At 45.0% G+C, this 25,439-nt stretch overlaps 1 protein-coding gene across 1 annotated transcript in view; it reads right to left on the bottom strand.

Moving 5' to 3' along the window:
• NCAPH (non-SMC condensin I complex subunit H) overlaps window positions 1–25,439 on the bottom strand; it is an 82,829-nt gene that overhangs the window by 17,918 nt on the left and 39,472 nt on the right. The window contains exons 3-11 of the mRNA XM_069766618.1: window positions 24,877–24,967; window positions 24,674–24,766; window positions 24,457–24,595; window positions 7,743–7,858; window positions 6,753–6,942; window positions 6,539–6,630; window positions 5,016–5,197; window positions 3,047–3,195; window positions 2,834–2,937 (exon numbers count right to left, since the gene is read on the bottom strand). Of these exons, the coding sequence (XP_069622719.1) occupies window positions 2,834–2,937; window positions 3,047–3,195; window positions 5,016–5,197; window positions 6,539–6,630; window positions 6,753–6,942; window positions 7,743–7,858; window positions 24,457–24,595; window positions 24,674–24,766; window positions 24,877–24,967 (1,156 nt within the window). The remainder of the gene's footprint in view (window positions 1–2,833; window positions 2,938–3,046; window positions 3,196–5,015; window positions 5,198–6,538; window positions 6,631–6,752; window positions 6,943–7,742; window positions 7,859–24,456; window positions 24,596–24,673; window positions 24,767–24,876; window positions 24,968–25,439) is intronic.

Below are 25,439 nucleotides of genomic sequence, written 5' to 3'. Positions count from 1 at the left end.
TTGGTTTTAAACACTGGCACTTTGTTCACCTATGGTCACTATTGTGATTTTAATTAATGTAAGTAAAAGTTAAGTTTTAATATTTAATCTCTAACCAGCTTCTAAGGCTTGTGTCATCTTAGCTGTGGATGGCACTTGCGCAGATTGATCTTGCGGTAGCCGAAGACCCTACTCACAGTTCAACCGCAATGCACGGAAACCAAAACTTCTAATGATGGGTTTAAAACAATTAGGCTGCAGATTTCTTCACTGAATGTCCTTATTATGTCAGTATAACTGCGCCATTAGGGGCATAGCTTTATTTTAATATGCATACCCCTGATGACAGGTTCTCTTTAAATATTTAGGGGCCGTGAAAAACCTTCCAGGACGGGCGTCTGTAGTACGGGGTGAACAGAGCGTGGTCCCTTCAGTATGGGCTATGGATTTCTGCCCTGAAATCTAGACGCATGCTTTATGCTCTGCATTTACAGGAGCTGCAGTACAGAACAAGGCGAGGGGCGAATACATGTAATGTGGCAGTGTCCTCAGCTACGAGTCTATTGTGACGGAGAAAATAAAATTAAATACTCTGTCTCGTTCATATGTTTTTTTTGGCGTTCCATCATTAGGAAAATATTCCTAGCACAATGTTTGGATGTTGGTAGAAAAAGAATATTAATAATGCATTAAAGAGTCTCACGGGTTATGGAAAGTAAAAATAAAGTGTTGTTAAAAATGTATTACGACCTGGATTTTATATAATCATATTTCCTGCCATACACAATTCACGAAGTATGGAAGTTCGGCTTCACTGCTTCAACATCGGATATAAAGCTTTTTGGATTCCCCCCGCCCCTCTCGGGGTTTGGAGGGTTATTTCAAGAATCCTCAGCTAGGAATGCCCTACTTATAGGTTAGGGTATCGCTCACGGACCACCCGAAATGGCTCTGCAGAGCTCCATCACAAATGCAGTCGAGGTGCGCGTGCTTGATCTCTGCTCCATGTATCCTTCATGGGGCTGTCAGAGAAAGCAGAGTACAACGCTCAGCTATTTCCAGCAGTCCCATAGACAAAGAATAAAGCAGAGGTTAAAAGGTGTCAATGCTTGGGGTTCAAGTGTGCGCAATGTGAGAATTTGCAAGCCTGCAGTCACATAGAGTGACAGCAGACTTGCAAATTCTCACATCGCGCACACAGTGAGCTGTCAGGATTCTCCGGTGCCAGGACATTGATGCTGATTGGCTGCCACAGTCATATAACAATGTCACATGATAGTCAGGAATCGCAGCAATAACCTCACTGGACGAAGGGAAGTATCAAGCGTTTTTTCTATTATGATGAACACCGGAATGATCAAGAAAGGTGTTGATCAATAGGTGCAACCCCAATAAGTTTGCCTCACCTGAATACATCTTAATCAGGTATTCTTTGTTCACTGTGTTCCTATGTGAATTCCCACTATTTGCCCCATCCTGACACATATTATTTTTATTATTATTGTACATTCTTATAGCGCCATTTGTTTCATGGCGCTTTACATATGAATATAGACAAATACAACTAAACATGAGCAAAAAACAAGGTGCACAGGTACATAAGGAGGGAGGACCCTGCCCGTGAGCGCTCACAATCTGCAGGGGATGGGTGATTATACACTAGGAGAGGGTAGAGCTGGTTGTACGGCGGTTCAGTAGGTTGACGATCACTGCAGGTTGTAGGCTTGTCGGAAGAGGTAGGTCTTCAGGTTCTTTTTGAAGGTTTCCATGGTAGGCGAGAGTCTGATATGTTGGGGTAGAGAGTTCCAGAGTATGGGGCAAGCACGGGAGAAGTCTTGGATGCAGGCGTGGGAAGAAGAGATGAGAGGGGAGTAGAGAAGGAGGTCTTGGGAGGATCGGAGGTTGCGTGTAGGTAGGTACCAGGAGACCATGTCACGGATGTATGGAGGAGACTGGTTGTGGATGGCTTTGTATGTCATTGTAAGGGTTTTGAACTGGAGTCTCTGGGCGATAGGAAGCCAGTGAAGGGCTTGGCATAGAGGAGAGGCTGGGGAATAGCGGGGAGACAGGTGGATTAGTCGGGCAGCAGAGTGTAGGATGGATTGGAGGGGTGTCAGAGTGCTATAGGGGAGGCCAGAGAGTAGGAGGTTGCAATAGTCAAGGAGGGAGATAATAAGGGCATGCACTAGTGTTTTTGTGGTGTCGGGGTCAAGGAATGCGCGGATCCTGAAGAGAAACACACTGTGGTCTTCTTTCGTGTACAGCACTATAGGACACGCTGTCATTTGTTGTCCTGCATCTCTGCGCACTGCCCCAGACCATTGAGTCCTGTGCTAGGTATACCAACCGTCACCCTTGTATATGTATCATACAGATGTTAAAGAGAGAACAGCTGTGGGTTCCTATGTCCCCCTATAGGGCCACGTTCACATGTTCAGTATTTGGTCAGTATTTGACCTCAGTATCTGTAAGCCAAAACCAGGAGTAGAACAATCAGAGGAAAAGTATAATAGAAACACGTCACCACTTCTGCATTTATCACCCACTATTGGTTTTAGTTTACAGATACTGATGTAAAATACTGACCAAATACTGAACGTGTGAACATGGACTTACCCAAATCGCTTGCATTCTTTTGAGAGTGTCAGAAGTAGATTTACCAGACAATTCACAGCTTTAATTGATGCCTCCACTAGTTATTTCAGATAAATTATGGCTTGTGGCAAAATCTTTATTTTCTGATCTCCTTAAAAAAGCAACACACCAGACTGTCCTATGTAAACTCAGCTGGGAATAAAAGGTGGAAAGAAAACAAAAACAAAAATAAACAAAACAAGGGAAATATTGAACTTACCTTAGTCTTACAAAAATGAACCTTAAAATCAATATCCTCCTCAAAGTCGAGCACAAAAACTTTCTTTGCCTTCTTGACTCTATGATTGTCACCAGCAGACTCAACTAGTAAAAGTAAAATGGAGACGACAGTAACTGATAAAGTTTCTGTATCTCAGGTTTGTAAGATGCTTGAAAAACAAAAACAACAAAAAAAAAAAGTGAAATCACTTACTTTTCTGTTTAGGACGAAAACGCCAGTGTTCAGGGCCGGCCCACATGGACATGGTGCGAGGACTGAAGTAGGAATACTCTCCAGGACAAGAGGACAGCTGGAGGCACATGGTGCCAATGTCGGCTTCTGCGATCTTGGTGATCTGTGACCTGGAAAAGTAGCAACTGTGTTATATTCCCCAGGAAAGCGACTCTTCCAGGTCTGCCAGTTACCGACGTACCATCACTGGAGAGCAGACTACGCACTGTTTTCTGTGATACAGAAGGATAATTCCTCTATCCAACTTCTACACTGATTTATGACGATTAGTAAGTTGGAAAATGATTTGGTCATGAATCTGCTTAGAAGATGGCTCAGGAAAGGAGAGACGGGTTACAGACCGCGCCATCACAAGATCACTGACACATTGTCAGGCCAGTCAAGCACCACTCCAGCGGGTTTTTTTTAAAAAAATTTTACCACTGGAGTGGTGTTTCTAATCTAAGATCCCTGCAATTAGTCTCATTCTTACCATCCGTCATCTTCACCTTCTATCACCGCCGCTCCAATCAGTTTCCAGCAGATTGTGACCCGCCGGATGGCTCCGATGTTTGCTGGGTGAACCGGAGGTCACAGCTCAATGCAAGTCTATGACATCCTCGTTCTGGCCTCATAGACTTGCATTGGGAACTTGGGACTATTACTTCTGACTTCCGTTCAGTCATAAGTTGCAGTCACAAGATGGCGCCGCGGGAGCAGAGCAGTGTCGATAAAAGGTGAAGATGCCGATGGGTGAGTATGAGAGTGGGTGCAGGGACCTTAAATCAGAAGCACCAGCGCTGAAAAAAAAAAAAAAACCGCTGCAGTGATGCACAGAGACTGCAGAAGCCAAAAAAGCTAAAAGTTTACACACGACCACTGTCCTTTCAACAAAAGCATGCTCATTAGATTGCCAATCTAGCAAGAACTGTAATATGCTTTCTTTATAACGAAAAAAATACATTCGTCAGTAGGTTTATGCTCTTCCATCTGAGACTTCGATTCTAGTGATGTGTCACTTACTGGGCTGCTTGCTGCAGTTTTGATGAAATCCATGATTTATCTGCTGCAGATCTAGCAGTTCTCTAAGTACTGAGCTCTGTATAACCCCGCCCTCACCACTGATTGGCAGCTTTCTGTGTTCACTGTGCCAATCAGTGGTGTGGGCGGGGTTATACAGAGCTCAGTACTCAGAGATGTGCAGCAAACTAAATAGTGATTTTATCAAACCCAAAACAAGCAGCCCAAAAAGTGACAACAGTGGAATTAGGGTCTCTATCTCTAGATTATGCAATAGAGGAGGAGTAACAACCTCCTTGCTGCACAGAGCTTGGGATACCACCTAGTAGTGAGCTGCCGTACCTTTACCACACCTTGCCCTGCTCTTTTATCAAATCGTATGAGCATTTCCAATACCCCCACCCTCTATGGCTTTTTGTTTTTGCAAGGTCTGCTAGCTCACTACACTTTTATCCCACATGCTTCCTTGATTTTTACGTACATTAGCCCTTCTATTCTCCTCTTTCATCCTCCCAAGGTAGGTTCGCAATAGCTAGCTCTGCCCCATATGTATTGCACCCTTTGTTTCTACTAGTACAATAGGAGTTTAAATTCGCAGTGGCGCGTTGTGAAAACTAAGAAAAAGGCGCACATGCTGCAGGCAAGATAAGCCAGCACAGTACACGAGCAAGAATTGCTGCCAGTGGCTATGACAGCAGGGAAAGGCACTAACTTCGTCAAGGAAACTGTCATCCAGATGAATGGCCATTCAAAGTGTGAGCCACTGCCTGTTAGGGTACATAGGAACTCACGTATATGATGGCTATCAGCCTATGTGAGAAGGGAATCATCCAGGTGACCTGTCCTCTTAAAAACAAGCCTCATTTTTGTACAATGTCCATGGAGGGAGCTAATCAGCAAAAATGTGTCAGGACAAGAAGAAGAACTGTACCCTTTTCTCTCTGATCTACAAGCTTCACGGTGTTCTGGGAACTGTCCAAGGTCTACTACTTCATTCCCATCACACATATCCGCATCAAAATCATCCATCTCAGGACCATCGTCCTCCACCTCAGCATTGATGTCAAAGGCATGGTTACTTTCCTTGTACTTGTCGGTTAAAGTAGATGCGGCCTGCAAAGTAAAGGAAACAAGTATGTGACTACAATTATTCTTCATAAGGAGGATGATGAGCAAATAAAATGTTGTAAATGTCTGAGGCAAGATCTAATAACTAGTATGAACTGAATATTCAAAAACCACATCATTAGTCTAACTCACATAAAGTGTGGTTCCCCCATAATCAAACAAAGAGTGCAAGTGTGGAGTACTCCAAATAGCACAAGAACAAAGAAAGACGGAGTAGCCATAAACCACAGAGGAGTATAAAAGCAAGCAAAATTTATTTAAACATCATAAAAACATCATGTACATATATCACAAAAACATCAGACAGGTAGCAAGGAGGAACAAGCCAAAACAACAAGGGAGGAAACCGTAAATATAGACAGGGTAATGAGCACCAAGTGTGGATGAATAGCATAAAATATCCACCGTGGCGAAACGCGCGTCGGGGTTAAGTGGGGCACTCCAATTCACTTTGACATGGGTAAGTAGCTGCCTGCATTTTTTTGTGACCTATTAGAGATCATTCAGTGATAATTGCGCAGGTACAGTATATACAGGATCTAAATAGACACGTGATTTGTCCTTGGCACTTTATGCTCATGCACAAGCACTTTCTTGGCAGCTATCATCCAGGCATATCTAGATAGTAGATATTTTATGATCTTTATCCACACTTGGAGCGCATTAGCCAGTCTATATTTACGGTTTGCCTCCTTGCTACCTGTCTGACTTTTTGTGATATATGTACAGTACATGACTTTTTTATGATGCTTAAATAAATAAACCTCCTCTGTGGTTTATAGCTACTCCGTCTTTCTTTGTTCTTTAGATCTAATAACTAGTGTAAACTATATATGGATCATTTGTATCTATAGACATTGCATTACAAGTCCCAGCATGGATTCCACTGCACAAGTATAAGGCGTATGAGTGACATGCACAGGACAGAAGAGCGAGGGTTAATCGGCATTAGCTGCTACTTATATTGAGAGGTGTCTGTGGCCTTCTATTGTTATTGCACATAGTAATAGGCCTTGTGTACAGAAAGTGGAGCAGACACCAATTAGACCACGGGTGTGCAATGTGCCGCCTGCAATGGACGTCTCTAAAGCCACCTGAAAACTAGAGCCTTCATTGATATTGTAAGAAGCAGATCGACTCGGTCAGAAGTGATGTCTCCGCGAGCTTTCTCAGAAGATGGCAGTGTTACATCAAGGGAGGCGAAGGAAGAGGGGGAAGATCCAGTCTGACTTTGGGCAGTGCTAACAGGGACCAAACACTAAAGCAGCAAACACTGGTAAAAAGACGAGCTGGTCTCCGCAGGAAAGAGACAGGACTGTATTATACCTCATCTTTCAGGTCACCATCCAGCTGCATCAGGCGTAATTTACAGAGCGATGGGCATAATGGCCGCTTTTCGTCACAAGCAACCAACAGAGCTGCGAGAAGTGGAAAAAAAATAAATTAAAAAAATGACATTTTACACTTTCTGAGTGGTTTCCAATTAGATCCCAGATCCTTTGCTTCCTCCTGGCTGAAGGTCCCATTCCGGATGACTTACATTTCAGCTCGGCGGTGTCCACAGAGTCGGGGGCAGGAAGCGTCTCCTCTTCAATAGTGGACAGCGGGATCAGATAATCATCAAAGCGCAGCTCACTACGGTAATCGGAGCAGCGGAGGGTCGTGAGGAATACCCCCACAGTACTGCACTCGTCAAATGAGGTGGCTGCCTTCTGAAAGAGGGGGTCGACCTGCAGGAAAGACAGCATATTACAAGAGGTTTCCTCATGTTGCCCACACATACGCCAGTATTTCCTCTACATTTTCGCTCAATTTGTCTTCATGTTTATCTACAGAAGGTAAAAGCAAAAGAAGCTCATAAGCAAAAGAGCAATAAATTATTTGTGACTGTGCGTGTAAGGACAAAAATGTTCTTTTAAACCCACATTTTAGGCCTCATTCAGACTGTCATACTTTCACCAAGAATGCCGTCAATGTGTGCATCAGGCACACACTAACCCAATGATTCTGATGAGCCATGCAAAAACATAGCAGCATGTACTAATCTGGTCTAAATAAAGGTTGAATAGTGTCACAATGCTGTACGGCCATCACACTGAAAGCACGGCAACCAAGAAAAAATTATCAGGGAGCTTCCAACTGTAAATCATTGAGTTCGTGCCTGATGCGGTTACAGTCATCACCAACAGATTTTCAGAGGCGGCTGTAAGCACGCCCCAGCACTTTGACCGACGGTTCACTATGCACAGATGTGCTGCAGAGCGAGCTTTCAGTCAAAATGTGAGAGAGTGCTTAGAGCTGCCTCACATGCGGTGTAGTGGGCAGTGACTGAAGCCGTACAGACTGTGCACCCATAACTATGACTGAAAGCCGGCAGCTCCTGGGAGGAATAAAGTTCATTTTCTCCCAGTTTGCAAGATTTCAGCAGCCGTACAGCATTGTAGAGCTAGTAACCCTTTATCTGTAGCTCAATAGCGTTGGGCACATAACAGGTCCCCTTTACTCTGTCAAGGTGACCATAAATACATACCTGATCCACTCTGTCTGTTGCAGAGCGGGTAATGTTGTTCAGATTCTGCTCAATGGTCTCCACAGAATGCTGCCTTTTTCTCTGCTTCTTGTTTTGAGGTTCTTTGCCGGCATCTCCTATGAGAAAAGGCATAAAGGAAAAATAAATAGGAACATGAACAGTCAATGGAAAAATCACAGCAGCAGTAGTAGTAGTAGTAGCTTACAATCATATGGGGCAAATCTCTTGGTCATAACCTGACAACCTTCTGTATAAAAATCCAAAAGAAGCCCTGCCTGGTGGCCACCATCAATCATGGTCAGCAATAAGATCAGCAAATCCATCTGTCATTCAGTGGCATCGCCAATATTTGTATTGTCATCTTAGTTGTGTGACTGTGTCTTCGGCGGTTTTTGTATTATGATCTTAGTTGTGTGACTATGTCTTCGGTGGTTTTTGTATTATGATCTTAGTTGTGTGACTGTGTCTTCGGCGGTTTTTGTATTATGATCTTAGTTGTGTGACCGTGTCTTCGGCGGTTTTTGATAAGATTGTTTGAATCTATAATTTATATTTCATAAAGATTACAATTTTAATAAGGGCTCCTTTTTGATTAGTGAAAAAGGAAGTGTCATCGGGTCAGGCGCAATGTTCTCCCTGAGTCAGAGACAATTAGGAAGTAGTCATTTGTTCTGATTTTCTCTTATCGAAACCTGATAATGTCACATAGATGAGTGTAACTGTGGGGAAAGGAAGTGGGAAACCCGTGCTGCTGGTGGATGGTAATTAATTCAGGTACACACTAATAAGGTGCGGTTCTCCTCAAACTCTTCCGTTACAAGTATGTTGGTAGAATGTATGTTCTCAATTAAATCATTATTAACCCCTTTCTGACCTCGGACGGGATAGTACGTCCGAGGTCAGAAGCCCCGCTTTGATGCGGGCTCCGGCGGTGAGCCCGCATCAAAGCCGGGACATGTCAGCTGTTTTGAACAGCTGACATGTGCCCGTAATAGGCGCGGGCAGAATCGCGATCTGCCCGCACCTATTAACTAGTTAAATGCTGCTGTCAAACGCAGACAGCGGCATTTAACTACCGCATCCGGCCGGGCGGCCGGAAATGACGGCATCGCCGACCCCCGTCACATGATCGGAGGTCGGCGATGCTTGTACATTGTAACCATAGAGGTCCTTGAGACCTCTATGGTTACTGATCGCCGGCAGCTGTGAGCGCCACCCTGTGGTCGGCGCTCACAGCACACCTGATTTTCTGCTACATAGCAGCGAACAGCAGATCGCTGCTATGTAGCAGAGGCGATCGTGCTGTGCCTGCTTCTAGCCTCCCATGGAGGCTATTGAAGCATGGCAAAAGTAAAAACAAAAGTTAAAAAAAGTGAAAAAAAAAATAAAAAAAAAATATAAAAGTTTAAATCCTCCCCCTTTCGCCCCAATCAAAATAAATCAATAAAAAAAAAATCAAATCTACACATATTTGGTATCAACGCGTTCATAATCGCCCGATCAATTAAAAAAAAGCATTAACCTGATCGCTAAACGGCGTAGCGAGAAAAAAATTGAAACGCCAGAATTACGTTTTTTTGGTCACCGCGACATTGCATTAAAATGCAATAACGGGCGATCAAAAGAACGTATCTGCACCAAAATGCTATCATTAAGAACGTCATCTTGGCACGCAAAAAATAAGCCATCAACCGACCCCAGATCATGAAAAATGGAGACGCTACGAGTATCGGCAAATGGCGCAACTTTTTTTTTTAAAGCAAAGTTTGGAATTTTTTTCACCACTTAGGTCAAAAATAACCTAGTGATGTTAGGTGTCTATGAACTCGTAATGACCTGGAGAATCATAATGGCAGGTCAGTTTTAGCATTTAGTGAAACTAGCAAAAAAGCCAAACAAAAAACAAGTGTGGGACTGCACTTTTTTTGCAATTTCACCGCACTTGGAATTTTTTTCCCGTTTTCTAGTACACGACATGCTAAAACCAATGATGTCGTTCAAAAGTACAACTCGTCCCGCAAAAAATAAGCCCTCACATGGCCAAATTGACGGAAAAATAAAAAAGTTATGGCTCTGGGAAGGAGGGGAGTGAAAAACGAACACGGAAAAATGAAAAATCCCAAGGTCATGAAGGGGTTAATGAGCTGAAATGACTAATGACCATTAGACTCGTTATAATTATTTTGTGTTTGGATGCCTACTGAGTTTTCAGAGCTTGAATCTGATGTTTCCAAGGGTTATTCAGATTGAATGGAATCAAAGCCATTTCTTCTATGGTAAAACGATTTAATAGTATAATTTAGGCCCTTGGTTTGTAAGATTGTGGATTCCACATTTTTCTCTTGGAAGATTTAAATCCTCTGTGTTAATGAACTCTTGAGAACTCAACTCCGGATGGTTATTCTCAGTATCCTGATTAGATTCAGCATGTGACAGACAAGTGGAAGACAGCCTTTTTCAAGTTCCCTTCATTATCTAAAGAATTGGGAGTTGGGCGTGTCCTGGACGGCCATGTGAGCGGACGCTGAGGAAAGAGCTCCCGCGGCCTCAAGCGCATTTATCCTGTGTAGACATCACTGGTTGCCCTAAATTGAGCCATACCTGAGGGCTGAAGTACCTGGGAGTGGAGGAGAGCTGTGGAGACACCCGGAGAGGGTCGCAATGACACGGAGGAGGCAGAGGGACGAGGGTGCAGGAGAGGCTGGCGGGATCCAAGATGGCGCCGTGGCCAGAGAGGACGCTGAAAAAGCAAACGCCTCCTGTCATAAGCGTATGGAGGCTGCAGCAAAGCTAAAAAGGTTGGCCCGCATGGATGGTGGGGAAGAGGCAGAAGAGCTTACTGAGGAGGGATCTGAAGTAGAGGAAGAGGAGGAGGAGAAAACTGATGAAGGAGTGCGGGGTGGGGGTGGGGGGCACAGAAGGGGGAGGAAGAAAGTAACATGGCTGCAGCAGGAGAGGCTGAGAAGGAAGTGGAACTGAGAGGGGAGCCGACCCTAAAGGACGTTTTTATCCTCTTATCCTCTTGTAATCAGTCCCTTAATGATTTAACCCTTCAGATGAAGGAGGTGAAAGGGGAGATTATGCAGATAAAGGCTGCCATACAGAAAATGGATAAACGCATGGGAGAGGTGGAGGAGAGGATGAGTACTGCGGAGGATCATGTGGTTCAACTACAAAAGGCAGAGAAAAAGTTGGTCCAGCAGATATTGGAATTGGCGGCAAAAAATGAGGACCTAGAAAACAGATCCAGAAGAAATAACATTCGGATAGTGGGTCTGCTGGAAAAAACAGAGGGGAGAAATCCTTCTGAGTTTATTGAAAATTGGTTAAAGAAGAAGGTTGGTTGTTGAGGTTTTGACAAAGGTCTTTGCTGTGGAAAGGGCCACAGAGTTTCACCGCAGCCCCGTCCCCCTGGAGCCAATCCTCGTACCATGCTGGCTAAGATATTAAACTACAGAGACATTGTTCTTAGGAAGCCAAGAGAAATGGGGGATCTCACTGTCGGCGTACAGATGATTGCCATCTACCCTGATTTCTCTGCTGCTGTTCAGAAACAGAGAATGCAATTTACTGGCGTCAAGAGGTGACTGAGAGAACTGGGGGTGCAATACTCCATGTTTTTCCCTGCGAGGCTGAGAGTGGTCGCCTTCAATAAAGTCCATTTCTTCATGACACCTGGGGACGCCACCCAATGGATTGATATTAATGCCAAGAAACTACAGGCAGAAGGAGACTGAATTTCAGTGGAGGCGTGAGATGTTATTGTTACAAAAAATTTTGGAATAAGAGAACTGGGTTGCTTTTTGTGCCCATTTACTGCCTGTGTCTCTTTCACTTTTGGAAGAGTGGAGTATGGCCAAGTTTGATTAATGCGCCAGTTTAGAGTTGTGCTGTAAAATGTGGGGGGAGGTGGGGAATGCTAACAGGGTGTTCTGCGAATGTTGATTTTGGAATCTCTTTACTTTACTGTTTGTTTTGTACTGTTAATGATTAACGTAAAGAGCTGTGGTTCTGTGGGTTGCGGGAGCCAGATGGAGGATGTTACTTAGGTGAGAGTGTCTCAAATTGGCCCAGGAGCCCCAGTCTCGATGAGAGGAAAATACTTTATCTTGGGGGGAGGGGTTAGATAGCTCAGGTTGGAGAGAAGGATTTCCTGGATCACTGTTCCGCGACATGATGGGGGACCGTATTAAAATACTGAGCTGGAACGTTAGAGGCCTAGCGCCTCAGACCAGACGAGTGGCGGTGCTGCAATACGCACGAGACCAAAGGGCCTCATTAATATGTCTGCTAGAGACACACTTGGTTCGTGAAAAGGTGGACGACTTATGTAGGCGCTGGTTGCAAAAACTGTATTATTCTACCTTCTCTACGTACTCAAGGGCAGGAGTGTCAAACTGCATGCCTCGAGGGCCTGAGACCATGCGTGTTTTCAAGATTTCCTTTGCATTACACAAGGTGCTGGAATCATTCTGTGCAGGTGATTAAATTATCACCTGTGCAATACAGGGAAATCCTGAAAACATGACCTGTTTGCGGCCCTCGAGGAATGCAGTTTGACACCCCTGCTCAAGGGGAGTATCGGTATTGGTCCCAACAGGTGTGCGCTATGAGGAGGTGAAGGTGTATATTGATGTGGATGGACAATATGTGGTAGTGAAATGCAGAATGCTTGGTGTTTTGATGTGTGTGGTGGCGATGTACATTCCCCCCCTTATTCAAGCAAAAAACTTAGAGAAGTGTTGGAATTGATTGGACGGGGAGGTTCGATGCTGCTTTTAATTATTGGAGACCTCAATAACATATGTGATGATTTCTGGGATAGAAACAAAAATATACAGAACAGGTCGGAAAGCCATTCTATGGCGTTTGGAACACATATTCGAGAGATTGGTATGACTGATTTGTGGAGAGTGCAACATGATGGGGAGAGGGGATATTCTTGCTACTCACCGGTTCATGATACTTTTTCCAGAATAGATATGGCGCTCGGAAACAATATTTTTGACTCTATGGTGGGAGAAGTGAGGTACTTGCCACGGGCATTCTCCGATCATAATCCGATAGAGGTAGAGCTACGGCCAATGGGGACACAAACACGGCATAGGGGAAAGTGGAAAATTCACCCTAACTGGCTGCATAGTGTGAGTTTGGAGGGCATACAGCAGGAGGTGGAGGAGTTCTTTGAGATTAACGAGGGCAGTGCCGATATACCCACTATATGGGAGACTATGAAGGCATATTTGAGAGGTTTGCTGTTCAGGGATATCAGGAGATGTAAGCGGCGATCAAAGCAGGCGGAGAATGCCGCGAGGGAAAGGCTGAGAATTGCTGAAGATGAGTTGGCCACACTGGGTACCCCTGAGGCTGGAAAACGGTTAAGAGAAGCCCAGAATAAGGATAAAATTCTTTTGGAGAGGGCAGGGAGGGAGAGAGAGTTCCAACGACTAGCCTTTTACCAAGAGGGGGAGGTATTAGGGCATATGCTCTCATTGGTGGCTTCTGCCCAGAAGGGTACATCATTCGTCCATTCACTGGAACTTGACAATCGTATGAAGTGTCAGAGACCTCTGAGATCTTAAGAGTCTTTACCGACTTTTACGCGGATCTGTACTCCTCTGGTGTGGTCCCATCGGGGGGCGACGTGGCATTTTTAGAAGTTATTGTCTTACCTAGGTTAAGTGAGGAGGATAGGGAAAGTTTGGAGGGACCTATCACGGACGAAGAACTAAGTCGCGCTTTAAAGGCTATGGCAAGAGGTAAGGTGCCAGGAGCAGATGGATTACCAGCTGAAAAATATAAAGAGATGGAGGGAGTGTTGCTACCCAGATTACGAGTAGTCTTGGAGGAGGCAAAGAATAGGGGGATTCTCCCAGCCTCCATGAGGGAGGCCATAATAGTTGTAAACCCGAAGGAAGATAAAGATCTACGACTGCCTGAATCGTATCGCCCGATTTCTTTGCTCACCACGGACATTAAACTTCTGGCTGGGGTTTTAGCGACCCGATTAATGGGTGTTATTTCTAAGTTAATTCATCGAGGTCAGTCTGGCTTTATGCCTGACAGGTCCACGGCAGTTAATCTTAGAAGGCTTTTTTTTAAATCTACAACTGGGGCTGATAAAGGTGGGAATCAAGTTGTTGCTTCCTTAGATGCCCATAAGGCATTTAATAGTGTGGAATGGGGTACTTGTGGCAGGTTTTACAATGCTTTGGCCCACAATTTGTGTCTTGGGTTCAGTTACTGTACGCGCAACCATCAGCTAGAGTGAGAGTGAATGGGAGCTTTCTCATACGATAAGGCTACATAGAGAGACGAGACAGGGGTGTCCGCTCTCCCCTCTTATTTGCTTTAGCCGTGGAGTCGTTGGTCACCAAAATTCGACAGTCCGCTGAGGTCTCTGGGTTAAATATGGATCGATAGAGGAAAAGATAGCGCTCTACGGGGATGACATACTGCTGATCTTGTGTGACTCACATGTTTCATTGAGTAATGCAATTTGGCTCATCAAGGGATTTGGTGCTTAAGATAAATTGGAATAAATCAACTTTGCTCATGGTGGATGATGCAGGGGATGAGCTGGGAGATTCCACGGAAGGGGTAGACTTAAAATAGCAGATCAATTCAAATATAAGGGGATACTAATCTCTTTGCCGATCACAAATTATTTGCACAAGAATCTGACACTGGTGTTGGGAACTTTTAAGGCAAAGGTAGGGGCTAAAGGTACCGTCACACTCAGCAACTTTGCAACAAGAACGACAGCGATCCGTGACGTTGCAGCGTCCTGGATAGCGATCTCGTTGTGTTTGACACGCAGCAGCGATCTGGATCCCGCTGTGCCATCGCTGGTCGGAGCTAGAAGTCCAGAACTTTATTTCGTCGTCAGGTCGGCGTGTATCGTCATGTTTGACATCAAAAGCAACGATGCCAGCAACGTTTTACATGGAGCTAACAACCAGCGAGAACGATAAGTGAATCGCCGTTACGTCACTGGATCGCTCCTGCATCGTTCTGGAGTTGCCGTGTTTGACGTCTCTACAGCGACCTAAACAGCGATGCTCCAGCGATCGGCTCGTTGTCTGTATCGCTGCAGCGTCGCTGAGTGTGACGGTACCTTTCGTCTAAATTGCATTTATCTGTTGTAGGCCGAATTAATCTCATTAAGATGATTCTGATGCCTAAGATACTGTATGTTCTCCATAACTCACCTATCTGGATACCACGTGGGAAATTCAACCTGATTACCTCTTTATTTAGAAGTCTGGTATGGGGGAAGCAACACCCACGAATCAGGTTGGAGACGCTTCAACGTCCTAAGAAATATATTTCTGAGCGTCCCAATGTCAGCATTTAAAAGGCTGGGAGCATGAGTCGTCTGCCAATGTAGTACAACTCTTGATAGAAAGGGTGACAAAAAGAAGTCCGGCGGTACACATTATTTCTGATATATAAAATATGGGGGAGAGTTATACAAATTCGCAGGGTTACTTGTCTTACCAGGTTTTCTCTGCTGTGGTTTAATAATAATCTACCGGAGTTTTTGACTATGGGATATATACCAGAATGGCAAGCCAGGGGGATTCGGTATGCCTGTCAGATTTTAGAGCGGCGGGAGTTGAAACCTTTTTCCCAGTTAGGCTATGTTCACACCTTGCGTCGGGTCCCTGCGTGTTCTCCCGCAGCGGATTTGATAAATCTGCAGGGCAAAACAACTGCGGTTCTCCCTGCAGATTTATCGCGGTTTGTTCCGCGGTTTCCGCTGCGGGTTTCCGCCTATACTATTGATGCTGCATATGCAGCAATATGCAGCATCAATAGTAATGTTAAAAATAATAAAAATTGGTTATACTCACCCTCTGATGTCCGGATCTCCTGGGCGCTGCACCCGGCGGTCCGATTCCAAAGATGCTGTGGGAGAAGGACCCTTCGTGACGTCACGGTCATGTGACCGCGACGTCACCGCAGGTCCTGGTCGCACAGCAACTCTGACCGGACGGCCGCGTGCAGCGCCCAGGAGCTCCGGACATCAGAGGGTGAGTATAACCAGATTTTTTATTTTTTAACCCCAAATATGGTTCCCAGGGCCTGGAGGAGAGTCTCCTCTCCTCCACCCCGGGTACCACCCGCACATTATCCGCTTACTTCCCGCAACGTGCCCCATGCGGGAAGTAAGCGGTTCAATGTATTCCTATGGGTGCAGAATCGCAGCGATTCTGCACAAAGAAGTGACATGCTGTGGGTTGTAAACCGCTGCGTTCCCGCGCGGTTTTTCCCGCAGCATGTGCACAGCGGTTTGCGGTTTCCATAGGGTTTACATGTTACTGTAAACGCTATGGAAACTGCTGCGGACCCGCAGCATCAAAATCGCGGCGGTTCCGTGGTAAAAACCGCTAAGTGTGAATATAGCCTTACAGTCGGAATATGGTCTTAGGTTATCTGGGGGGTTCCAATATGCACAAGTACGACATGCGCTTGTGTACGGTGTGAACACCGTACTTGTGGCTCAGAATGAGGGGGATTGCTTGCAAATTCAAAGTGACTTAGTATTGGACCATCTGTGGAGTGGGGACAACGAGGGGTGTTATCTCATCTCTATACAAGGATCTACTCCATACTCACTTATTGGGATATCCGATTGGTGCGAGGGCTAAATGGGAAAGAGAGTTGGGTTGCTTAGAGAATGAAACGTGGGAGTCTGTACTAGAATGGATACCGAAATTATCACTAAATGAGCCATATAGACTTTCCCAGCCTTATATTGTACACAGAGTGTATAGATCCCCGGATGTCTGACTCGGAATGCCCTAGATGTAGGAATGATAGTGCTGGAACGTTTCATATGTTATGGACGTGTACGAGATTGACTACTTTTTGGTTGGTGGTTTTTAAGCCGGATAGAAGGGGCTATGTTAGGGTATGTGGAAGAGATAGTTGAGGATAACAAGCTGAAAATAGCAATTGCTAGACTACTATACATGGCCCGGAAGGTCATAGCAAGAAATTGGATTAAAGAGGAGCCTCCCTCGAGGGGAGAATATATTACATATGTGAAGCAGGTCATTACCCTGGAAAAGGGAGTGTATCAGAAAAGAGGGAAGATGGTCCTGTGTGATAAATTGTGGACGCCTTGGCTGGAACTGGGTTAGGGGGAGGTTAAGGGAAGCAAGGCCCGAGGAGGGTTCGCCTATATAATAATGGTTTATATGTTCTTAATGGAAGTCACTACATATGGACAATGTATATAATGTTACAAGACATGTTAAAGGGAACCTGTCACCCCCAAAATGGAAGTTGAGCGAAGCCCACCGGCATCAGGGGCTTATCTACAGCATTCTGTAATGCTGTAGATAAGCCCCCGATGTAACCTGAAAGATAAGAAAAAGAGGTTAGATCATACTCACCCAGGGGCGGTCCCGCTGTGGTCGGTGTCCTCCCATCTTCTTACGATCACGTCCTCTTCTTGTCTTCATGCCGCAGCTCCGGCACAGGCGTACTCTGTCTGTCCTGTTGAGGGCAGAGCAAAGTACTGCAGTGCACAGGCGCCGGGAAAGGTCAGAGAGGCCCAGCACCTGTGCACTGCAGTACTTTGCTCTGCCCTCAACAGGGCGGAAAAAGTACGCCTGCGCCGGAGCTTGAAGACAAGAAGAGGATGTCATCGTAAGAAGATAGGAGCCCCCGGACCGCGACACCCATCGGACTGCTTCGGGAACGCCCCTGGGTGAGTATAATCAAACCTCTTTTTCTCATCTTTCAGGATACATCGGGGGCTTATCTACAGCATTACAAAATTCTGTAGATAAGCCCCTGATGCTGGTGGTCTTAGCTCACCTTTGATTTTGGGGGTGACAGGTTCCCTTTAAGAGAAGAGCGTGAGCTGTCTAAAAGGGGAGGAGGGGTGTGGAAAAATGAAAATTTATGTCTTAATGTCAAATGTTTTATTGGAATCTTATACTTAATAAAAATATTTGAGTTAAAAAAAAAAGTATTGGGAGTTATGATCCTTTGAATCTGATTGCTCCTCATCTGGAAATACTTCAGGGGAAGCATAGATATGTGTTTCTTTATAAGGGATAAAACTCCCTAAATCTCCATTAATTCTCAACTCCTCTTTGCCATTGTTCTTATCCCTACAGGGAGTTATTTGGCTGGAGTAGCAAGATTTTATATTGGAATAGTGGTGAGTGCCACTGACAGTTCCCGGACAGTCTCTTGCTGTGAACAGTCACTATTCATGGACTCATGTCTCTGACAGGGAGACAATCCCTGCCTGTAATTTGCCTCCAAATCCTCGTCTCCTCCCTTCTGGGTCGAACTGAAATCTCCTCCCTTAACCTCCTAGCTGAAATAATTCCCAATATCTAGGATGGGTCATAACTTCCTATTGGAGGTCCAAACACGACGACTGACGTCTCAATGGGTTTGTTGGGGCTGGACCAGTATGGAGAGTCCAAACTTGGGTCGGCTAAGTGGTTCTGGAGAGCCAGTCTAGATAGCTCAGTATCTGGGACAGCTAGAGAACGATGAGATCCAGATGTGTGGGCAGAGGGCTCCAAAAATTCTGGTGGTCTATTAGACTTAACCCTGAGATGCACGATACTCTCATAATTCATCTCTGTGTTGTTATCTAACCATCTATGCCTTCCATTGATAGCTTAAAGCCCTGCACAAAAGGCAGCAGGGGGTCCCAGCTCTGTTCCTCGTGCATTAATTGACACGGGGCCTCTAATTCTCCGGCCATATGGCATGTTCCTGTTCTTTTGGGAATTTGTGTACTTCCCATTTATACTCGTGTATAAGCAGTTTCTCAGCACATTTTTTTATGCTGAAAACGCCCCCCCCCCCCCTCGACTTATACATGAGTCATTGTCCCAGAAAGATGGTGGGGTAAGGGGAGCGGCGGAGCAGTGGGTCAGAGGCAGGGGCCAGCGGCTGCATGTAGCCTGTGCCCACTGCTAAAATGAAATGAATATTCAATGCGCTGGCAGCGAATATTCATTTCTCTTATAGCGCTCACAGTTACAGCCGCCGGCTTACAGCACACATCCTACTTACCTTCCCTGCATCTCGTTCCGGCACCAGCAGCTCTTTCAGCTGAGCGATCACGTGGCCCTGTTCATTAAGGTAATGAATGTTCACCTCTCTCCACTCCCATAGGCCTCGAGTGAAAATTCATTACCTTAATGTGCAGGGACACGTGAGCGCTTGGCTGGAAGAGCTGCTGGCGCCGGAACGAGATGCAGTGAGGGTGCACAGGAAAGGTAAGCAGGAGGTGTTTTTTTTTTTTTTTATAGGAACCATGCATACAAAGATGGGGATGGGGAGCCATGCATACAAGGACAGGGAGCCATGCATACAAGGAAAGGACGGGGAGCCATGCATACAAGGACAGGGATGGGGAGCCACGCATACAAGGACAGGGATGGGGAGCCATGGGGGATGGGGAGCCATGCATACAAGGACAGGGAGCCATGCATACAAGGACAGGGATGGGGAGCCACGCATACAAGGACAGGGATGGGGAGCCATGCATACAAGGAAGGGGAGCCATGCATACAAGGACAGGACGGGGAGCCATGCATACAAGGACAGGGATGGGGAGCCATGCATACAAGGACAGGGAGCCATGCATACAAGGACAGGGAGCCATGCATACAAGGACAGGGATGGGGAGCCACGCATACAAGGACAGGGATGGGGAGCCATGCATACAAGGAAGGGGAGCCATGCATACAAGGACAGGACGGGGAGCCATGCATACAAGGACAGGGATGGGGAGCCATGCATACAAGGACAGGGATGGGGAGCCATGCATACAAGGACAGGGAGCCATGCATACAAGGACAGGGATGGGGAGCCATGCATACGAGGATAGGGATGAGGGAACAATGCATACCCGGCTTATACTCGAGTCAATAAGTTTTCCGTGGAAAAATTAGGGGCCTCAGCTTATACTCGAGTATATACGGTATATCATGGGTGAGGACCACAGTTCCATGAGCAGAGGGAGAACTCTGGACAATATATTGGGTCTGAATTAATAAATCAAAATGGAGTCTACCTCATCCGTCACACTAACTATTTCTAAACTAACTGTCCCCTAACTAAAGCTACATTACAACAGATGGATGGAAAGACGGACAAAAAAAAGAAAAAAAGGACATGGAAAAATAATACACAAAAAAATTACAGGGAGACTGGGGTGCCAATGGGAGTGGGATATGAAGAGGATTCTTGATTTGACAGTTTCTAACAGCAGCACAGCTCTGATCTCCTACAAGCTGTGCTGCCGTTTCCTTTTATAGGATACATTGCTGTGATTGAATAGTTACTGTCCAATCACAGCGATCAGAGATGCCGGGACGCTGTCATTGGTCCCTATATTTCTTCAGAACCTTGCACATGACGCGATCGTGAGCGAATGGGGCATCTTGAGGGTCAGCCAGGGGTGATGCTTGGCTCCATCCCTGGCTGTTCCAGGACCGTCTCTGGCTGTTAGTGCAGGAGCTCAGCCACTGGCAGCGCCGAGCTCCTGCTCTGACAAGGCAGGAGGTGCTGATATTTATTTATTGAAGCTCCAATATGCGGTTATGCTTCACAGTCTATTATCATATATTATTATATACAGTCACGTGTATTTGTATTTAGATATTGACCGCACAGCGAGGTTTCCATCCACAGCCACCCGGACAATTGATCACAGCAAAGAGGTAACAGAAACTACCTATAAACGCCGCTTATTTTCCATTGTCTTGATACTCGTATTATTTATATACAATTTTTACCCTTCATGTGTTTTACTCAGTGGAAATGATTAATCTTCCCTTGAGGTTTATGCTCTATTCATATTTCTTTCAGGCCATTCCATTATCTTCATTTATATTTTGTATGCTTTCTTGCCTATCTCTTACTTTTCTTCCTCTTATACGCTTTATTTTCTACCAAGCCCCGTTTTTCTCCCTCCTCTCTTGTAAATGGACCTGAAAGGCCTGCAATCATCCCCTTTATATCTAGATCACTTACAGTACGTATTTTAACCTCACAATATGACTTAGTGGCCTGGTGCCATCCTCCAGCACCGGAATCCTGGGCTCCAATCCAACAAGGGTGTTTTATAAAAGTTAATTTGATTTTTTTTCCTCTATGATGTTATGATCTCCAACCCAACCTTATCAAGCAATTTCCTCTTCCTGTTTTTTCATGTATAGTAATCCTTGTTGTTTTTTACTCTTTCTATCGATGAAGGATTCAGTGCCATCACACATAGGCCTAGGAAATGTTTTCTTACTTTTTCCTTTAATACATATACCTCTATTTCTATTATTTCCGATCAGCAACGCTTTTAGGGTTTGTGCACACGTTCAGGTTTTTTTCACGATAAAAACGCTATAAAAACGCATTACAAGCCGCAGACATATGCATCCTATCATTTAGAATGCATTCTGCAATTTTTTGTGCACATGATGCACTAGCAACAAAAGAAAAAAAAAACGCAACAACTGGCGATCGGTGCCTCAACACATGTGAACAGGAGCGTGCTTGATACTACAATATGGTTCACAACAAGCAGCGCAGTTATACATCCCACATTCCTAGACGTCTACCAGCTTCTTCAAGAAAGACAACCCTCTCTTTAGGCAATTGGCGGCCGCTGCTGACTAGTTTATCATCTGTACCCCACCAATGGGTCTGTCCATCTGCTCACCTGAAGAAGCTCATGAGCTGAAGGGGAAACGCGATGGGAATATTCAATAGCTTAATGGATATGGGATATTATATCAGATAAGTATTAGTGTTATTCCTCTTTATTTCCTGCATACACCAAATACTGTGCCTATTTCTACTACTTTGTATGCATTATGCTTTATAGAATAGTACTATAGCTTTGGCATGTTTTATCTGATAAGTATTTTTCATCTGAACACTATTGTATTGGCATGCTGCATGCTTTATTGATTGACCCTTCGGTATCAGCACTTCTGGCTGTATTTATCTTTAAAGTAATAGTTATTTCTTTGTTAATTAGGGTAATCTATATATGTCCTAATTAACTGTTTCTTAGGCTACTTTCACACTAGCGTTTTCTGCAATCCGTCACAATGCGTCGTTTTGCAGAAAAAACGCATCCTGCAAAAGTGCTTGCAGGATGCGTTTTTTTCCCCATAGACTTGTATTGACGACGCATTTGCGACGGATTGCCACACGTCGCATCCGTCGAGCGATGGATGCGTCGTGCTTCTGCGGACCGTCGGGAGCAAAAAATGCTACATGTAACGTTTTCTGCTCCTGACGGACCGCTTTTTCCGACTGCGCATGCGCGGCCAGAATTCCGCCCCCACCTTACAATGGGGCAGCGGATGCGCCGGAAAAATGCATCCGCTGCCTCCATTGTGCAATGCGCTAAACGCTAGCGTCGGAATCTCTCCCCGATGCATTGCGACGGGGAGATTCTGACGCTAGTGTGAAAGAAGCCTAACTATTCCTTTGGATTTGTTGCGTTTGATAAAATTTGACAAATTAATTTAGCATTTAGGGACAGCTCAGGGCACAGTCTTTGAGGAGCAGGGGCGCCATTGTCACAATATTTAGGGTACCAACCTCTGCAGAGAAGAATCTTATTGCCTGCAGGCCCTCTTCACAAAGAATCCTATTATTTGGTTGGCATCTCTTTTTCTGTGCATTGAGCAGCTTTTACACTTTTTGGCCATGCCGCCAGGATGACTAGATACATTCTCGAGGTGTGCTTCCTTAAAAATTAATGATTAATAAAGAATTGGAATTTTAGCAGGTTTTTTTCTGGCTTGGTTGTTGTAACTATTGACAAGCCAGGACAAATAGGTCTTGCACCCAACACCTCAAAGTGAGAGCGCTTATACACAAGGGAGGGATTGACCTCTTCCACCTTAGTCATTTTTCAGATGGCACTATGCTATTAGCACTTTTCTTCCTTAGGCCTCTTACACACTTCCAGTTTTTACGATCAGTCACAATCCGTCAAAATGTTGACAAGACGGATCCTGTGCAGATTGTAAAAAACGGGTGCACTGGGACTGTTTTTTTTACGGATCCGTTGAGGCAGTTGTTGCCAGAATTGGCTATGTGCACACGTTGTGTATGCGTCTTCGCCGCGAAAACGCATATACAACACAACGCATGTTAAAAATAAAAAATCGTGATATTCTTACCTTCCGGCGTCCCCCGCAGCGTTCCCGATGCTGCCGGCAGCTCCCATTCCCAGTGATGCCTTGCGAGACAATGACCTGTGATGATGTAGCGGTCTCGCGTGATGCTGGGTCATTTTGCAATGCATTACTGGGAACGGGAGCTGCCGGCAGCATCGCGAGCATGGGGAAGGCTGCGGGGGACGCCAGGAGGTAAGAATATCAAGATTTTTAATTTTTTTAAAATTATATCTTTTTACTGTTGATGCTGCATAGGGAGTATCAATAGTGAAAAGAGAGAGAGAATTTCCCTGACTGGAAATTCTTCCACGCATGCTCAGTTTCAAAAGACAGAACCCGTCGCTGGATTCCTGCTTTTGACGGTCCTGCGTCCATAGGCTTCCATTATAGCCAATGACGGGCAGTGCAGGATCCGTCGCTGAGCGGTTTTCCGACGTACACAAAAAACGTTTCTATGTGCGTTGTCTCCGCCTGGCAGACAGTAATTTTACGACGGATCCAGTGCAATCCGTCGCTAATACAAGTCTATAAGAAAAAAACGGATCCAGCAGAAACATTTGCTGGATCTGTTTTTTTCACAAAACGACGGATTTTGACAGAAACAAAAAGACGGAAGTGTGAAAGAGGCCTTACACAGATTTTCACCCATTTCCATACTGGTACTATGCTCATACCAAAGGCAGCTGTACCTCTGCAGCATAGGAGAAGCGCAGGGAGGACGAAGATGCCCATTTCCAGGATCCGGCCAGCTCCAGAACACCACAAGTAAGCTCTGAAGCATTATGTCGGCTAGTGGTGTGGACTCCTTACCTAGGTAATCGGTCATTCAGACAGTAGGGTGGTCGGTAACCTAGACAACAAGTTTTAGGCTATGGATGTAATATCCCTCCGTTATTGAGAACTTGGGAGTATTTTGATTAAGTTAATTGCAAAGTTGCTTGCTCTTACATGCACTTTGTAATTGTAACTACATAAGGACCTGAGACAAATCCTTTTAATGGCAAATAGACTTCAAGGCCCTTTGGTACGTACACAGTGAGATTTTTGAACATTTTTTTCTTGAAGTCAATCTGCTCCAAAATCGGACTTAAAAACTCTTCCTAATCATTTCTATGGGTAGATCCACTTTGCCGTTCATATAAGATTTACCCTTTTCTTTCTCAACATTAAGAAATTGCGAAAAATCATTGGTGGAAAAAAATAAATAAAATAATGCCCTGTCCCTTCTTTAAGTGGATCCGGGCGGAAACCAATCCAACAGCTGCCTAGAACACTTTCGAGAAGGTAAGATTAAAAAAAAAAAAAAAAAAAAAAACCTTCAGGAAAAAGAAACAATTCCTCCAAAAAAATAATTTCCTGGAGCGATTTTCACTTGAAAAATTCATTTCTGAAGGACCCAAATAAAAAAAAACATCTACACAGACTTAGGCTGCTATGCTTTGGAGTACATGGTTGAATTATATTTTCTTGTGAAGTAACCTTTATTTCTAATAAATGAACAGGCGGCCATGTGCCTAGCTATTTGTACATACCGGTCCCCTGGTCCTCCGCTTCCGCTCGTCCTCCTGACTCTTCGCCCAGTCCACCCAATACTTTGTACACATCCGCGTGCACAGCATCAACTCTCACTGCATAGATTTTGGCGCTTGCATCAAGTGTCCCTGCAGCCACCTGTAACGTAAGATACCTTGTAAAAATGGTTCATTTATTAGGATGCAGTACAGACCTAAGAGAAAGGTTTGTATCCACCTTGAAGTTGGTCAGTTCACTTCCTTTCTCCTTGAGGATGTCTCCCATGTAATCAATCAGGTGCAGCCCAAAGGCGTTCTTCGTAGTTATTCTCTGCAGAAGAAATTGGAAGCAATGTACCAACGTGTAATACAATAGCGGAGCAGAAAATCTATACGCCCGGGTACGTGTGCCGACTGCAAATGTGATGGGGGGAAACCTACGTTCTCCTGAGACAGCTTGATGCAGGTAGAGTAATGGTCCGAGATCTGTGTATTGGACAGTTTGGGCAGAACGAGCGATGATGCTTCAGATCTGTCAAGAAAAAGATTATTCATGGTAATAAACATATCCTATGACTGCAGGGGATAAGCGGCCGCAGTAAGAATACACGGCACTGGCCGTCTGCTCAATCCAGCCTGGGCTTCCCAAAACTTGACAGACAATCGTACCAGTTAGAAACCATCATATGCCCGGAAGCCACAGATGAGAGCCGAGCCTTATCCTGGTTGGAAGAACTGAAGAGGATTGTACAATACAAACTGCACACATTATTAAATACATCTTAGACCTGATGAGTCTGACGCCATGTTAGAATGATCGCATAATTCTGATATTAAAATCAGCATTTTAGGATTCCAGTGAGAGTGAAATAGCTCATGAGTTCACAATTATTCGGTCTTCCCACAGCCAACCTGACAGCTACAGCTGGTACTGAGCAGTGTGAGAGCTCGGCAGGGACGAGGAGGGACATGGAGGAGATCTGAGTTAAACTTTTTTAAAGAGG

The sequence above is a fragment of the Ranitomeya imitator genome, chromosome 4 (genome assembly GCF_032444005.1).
Source record: "Ranitomeya imitator isolate aRanImi1 chromosome 4, aRanImi1.pri, whole genome shotgun sequence".
Classification (NCBI taxonomy): Eukaryota; Metazoa; Chordata; class Amphibia; order Anura; family Dendrobatidae; genus Ranitomeya; species Ranitomeya imitator.
The sequence above is the reverse complement of the archived record's forward strand: the minus strand, read 5'-3'. Positions and strand labels throughout refer to the sequence as shown.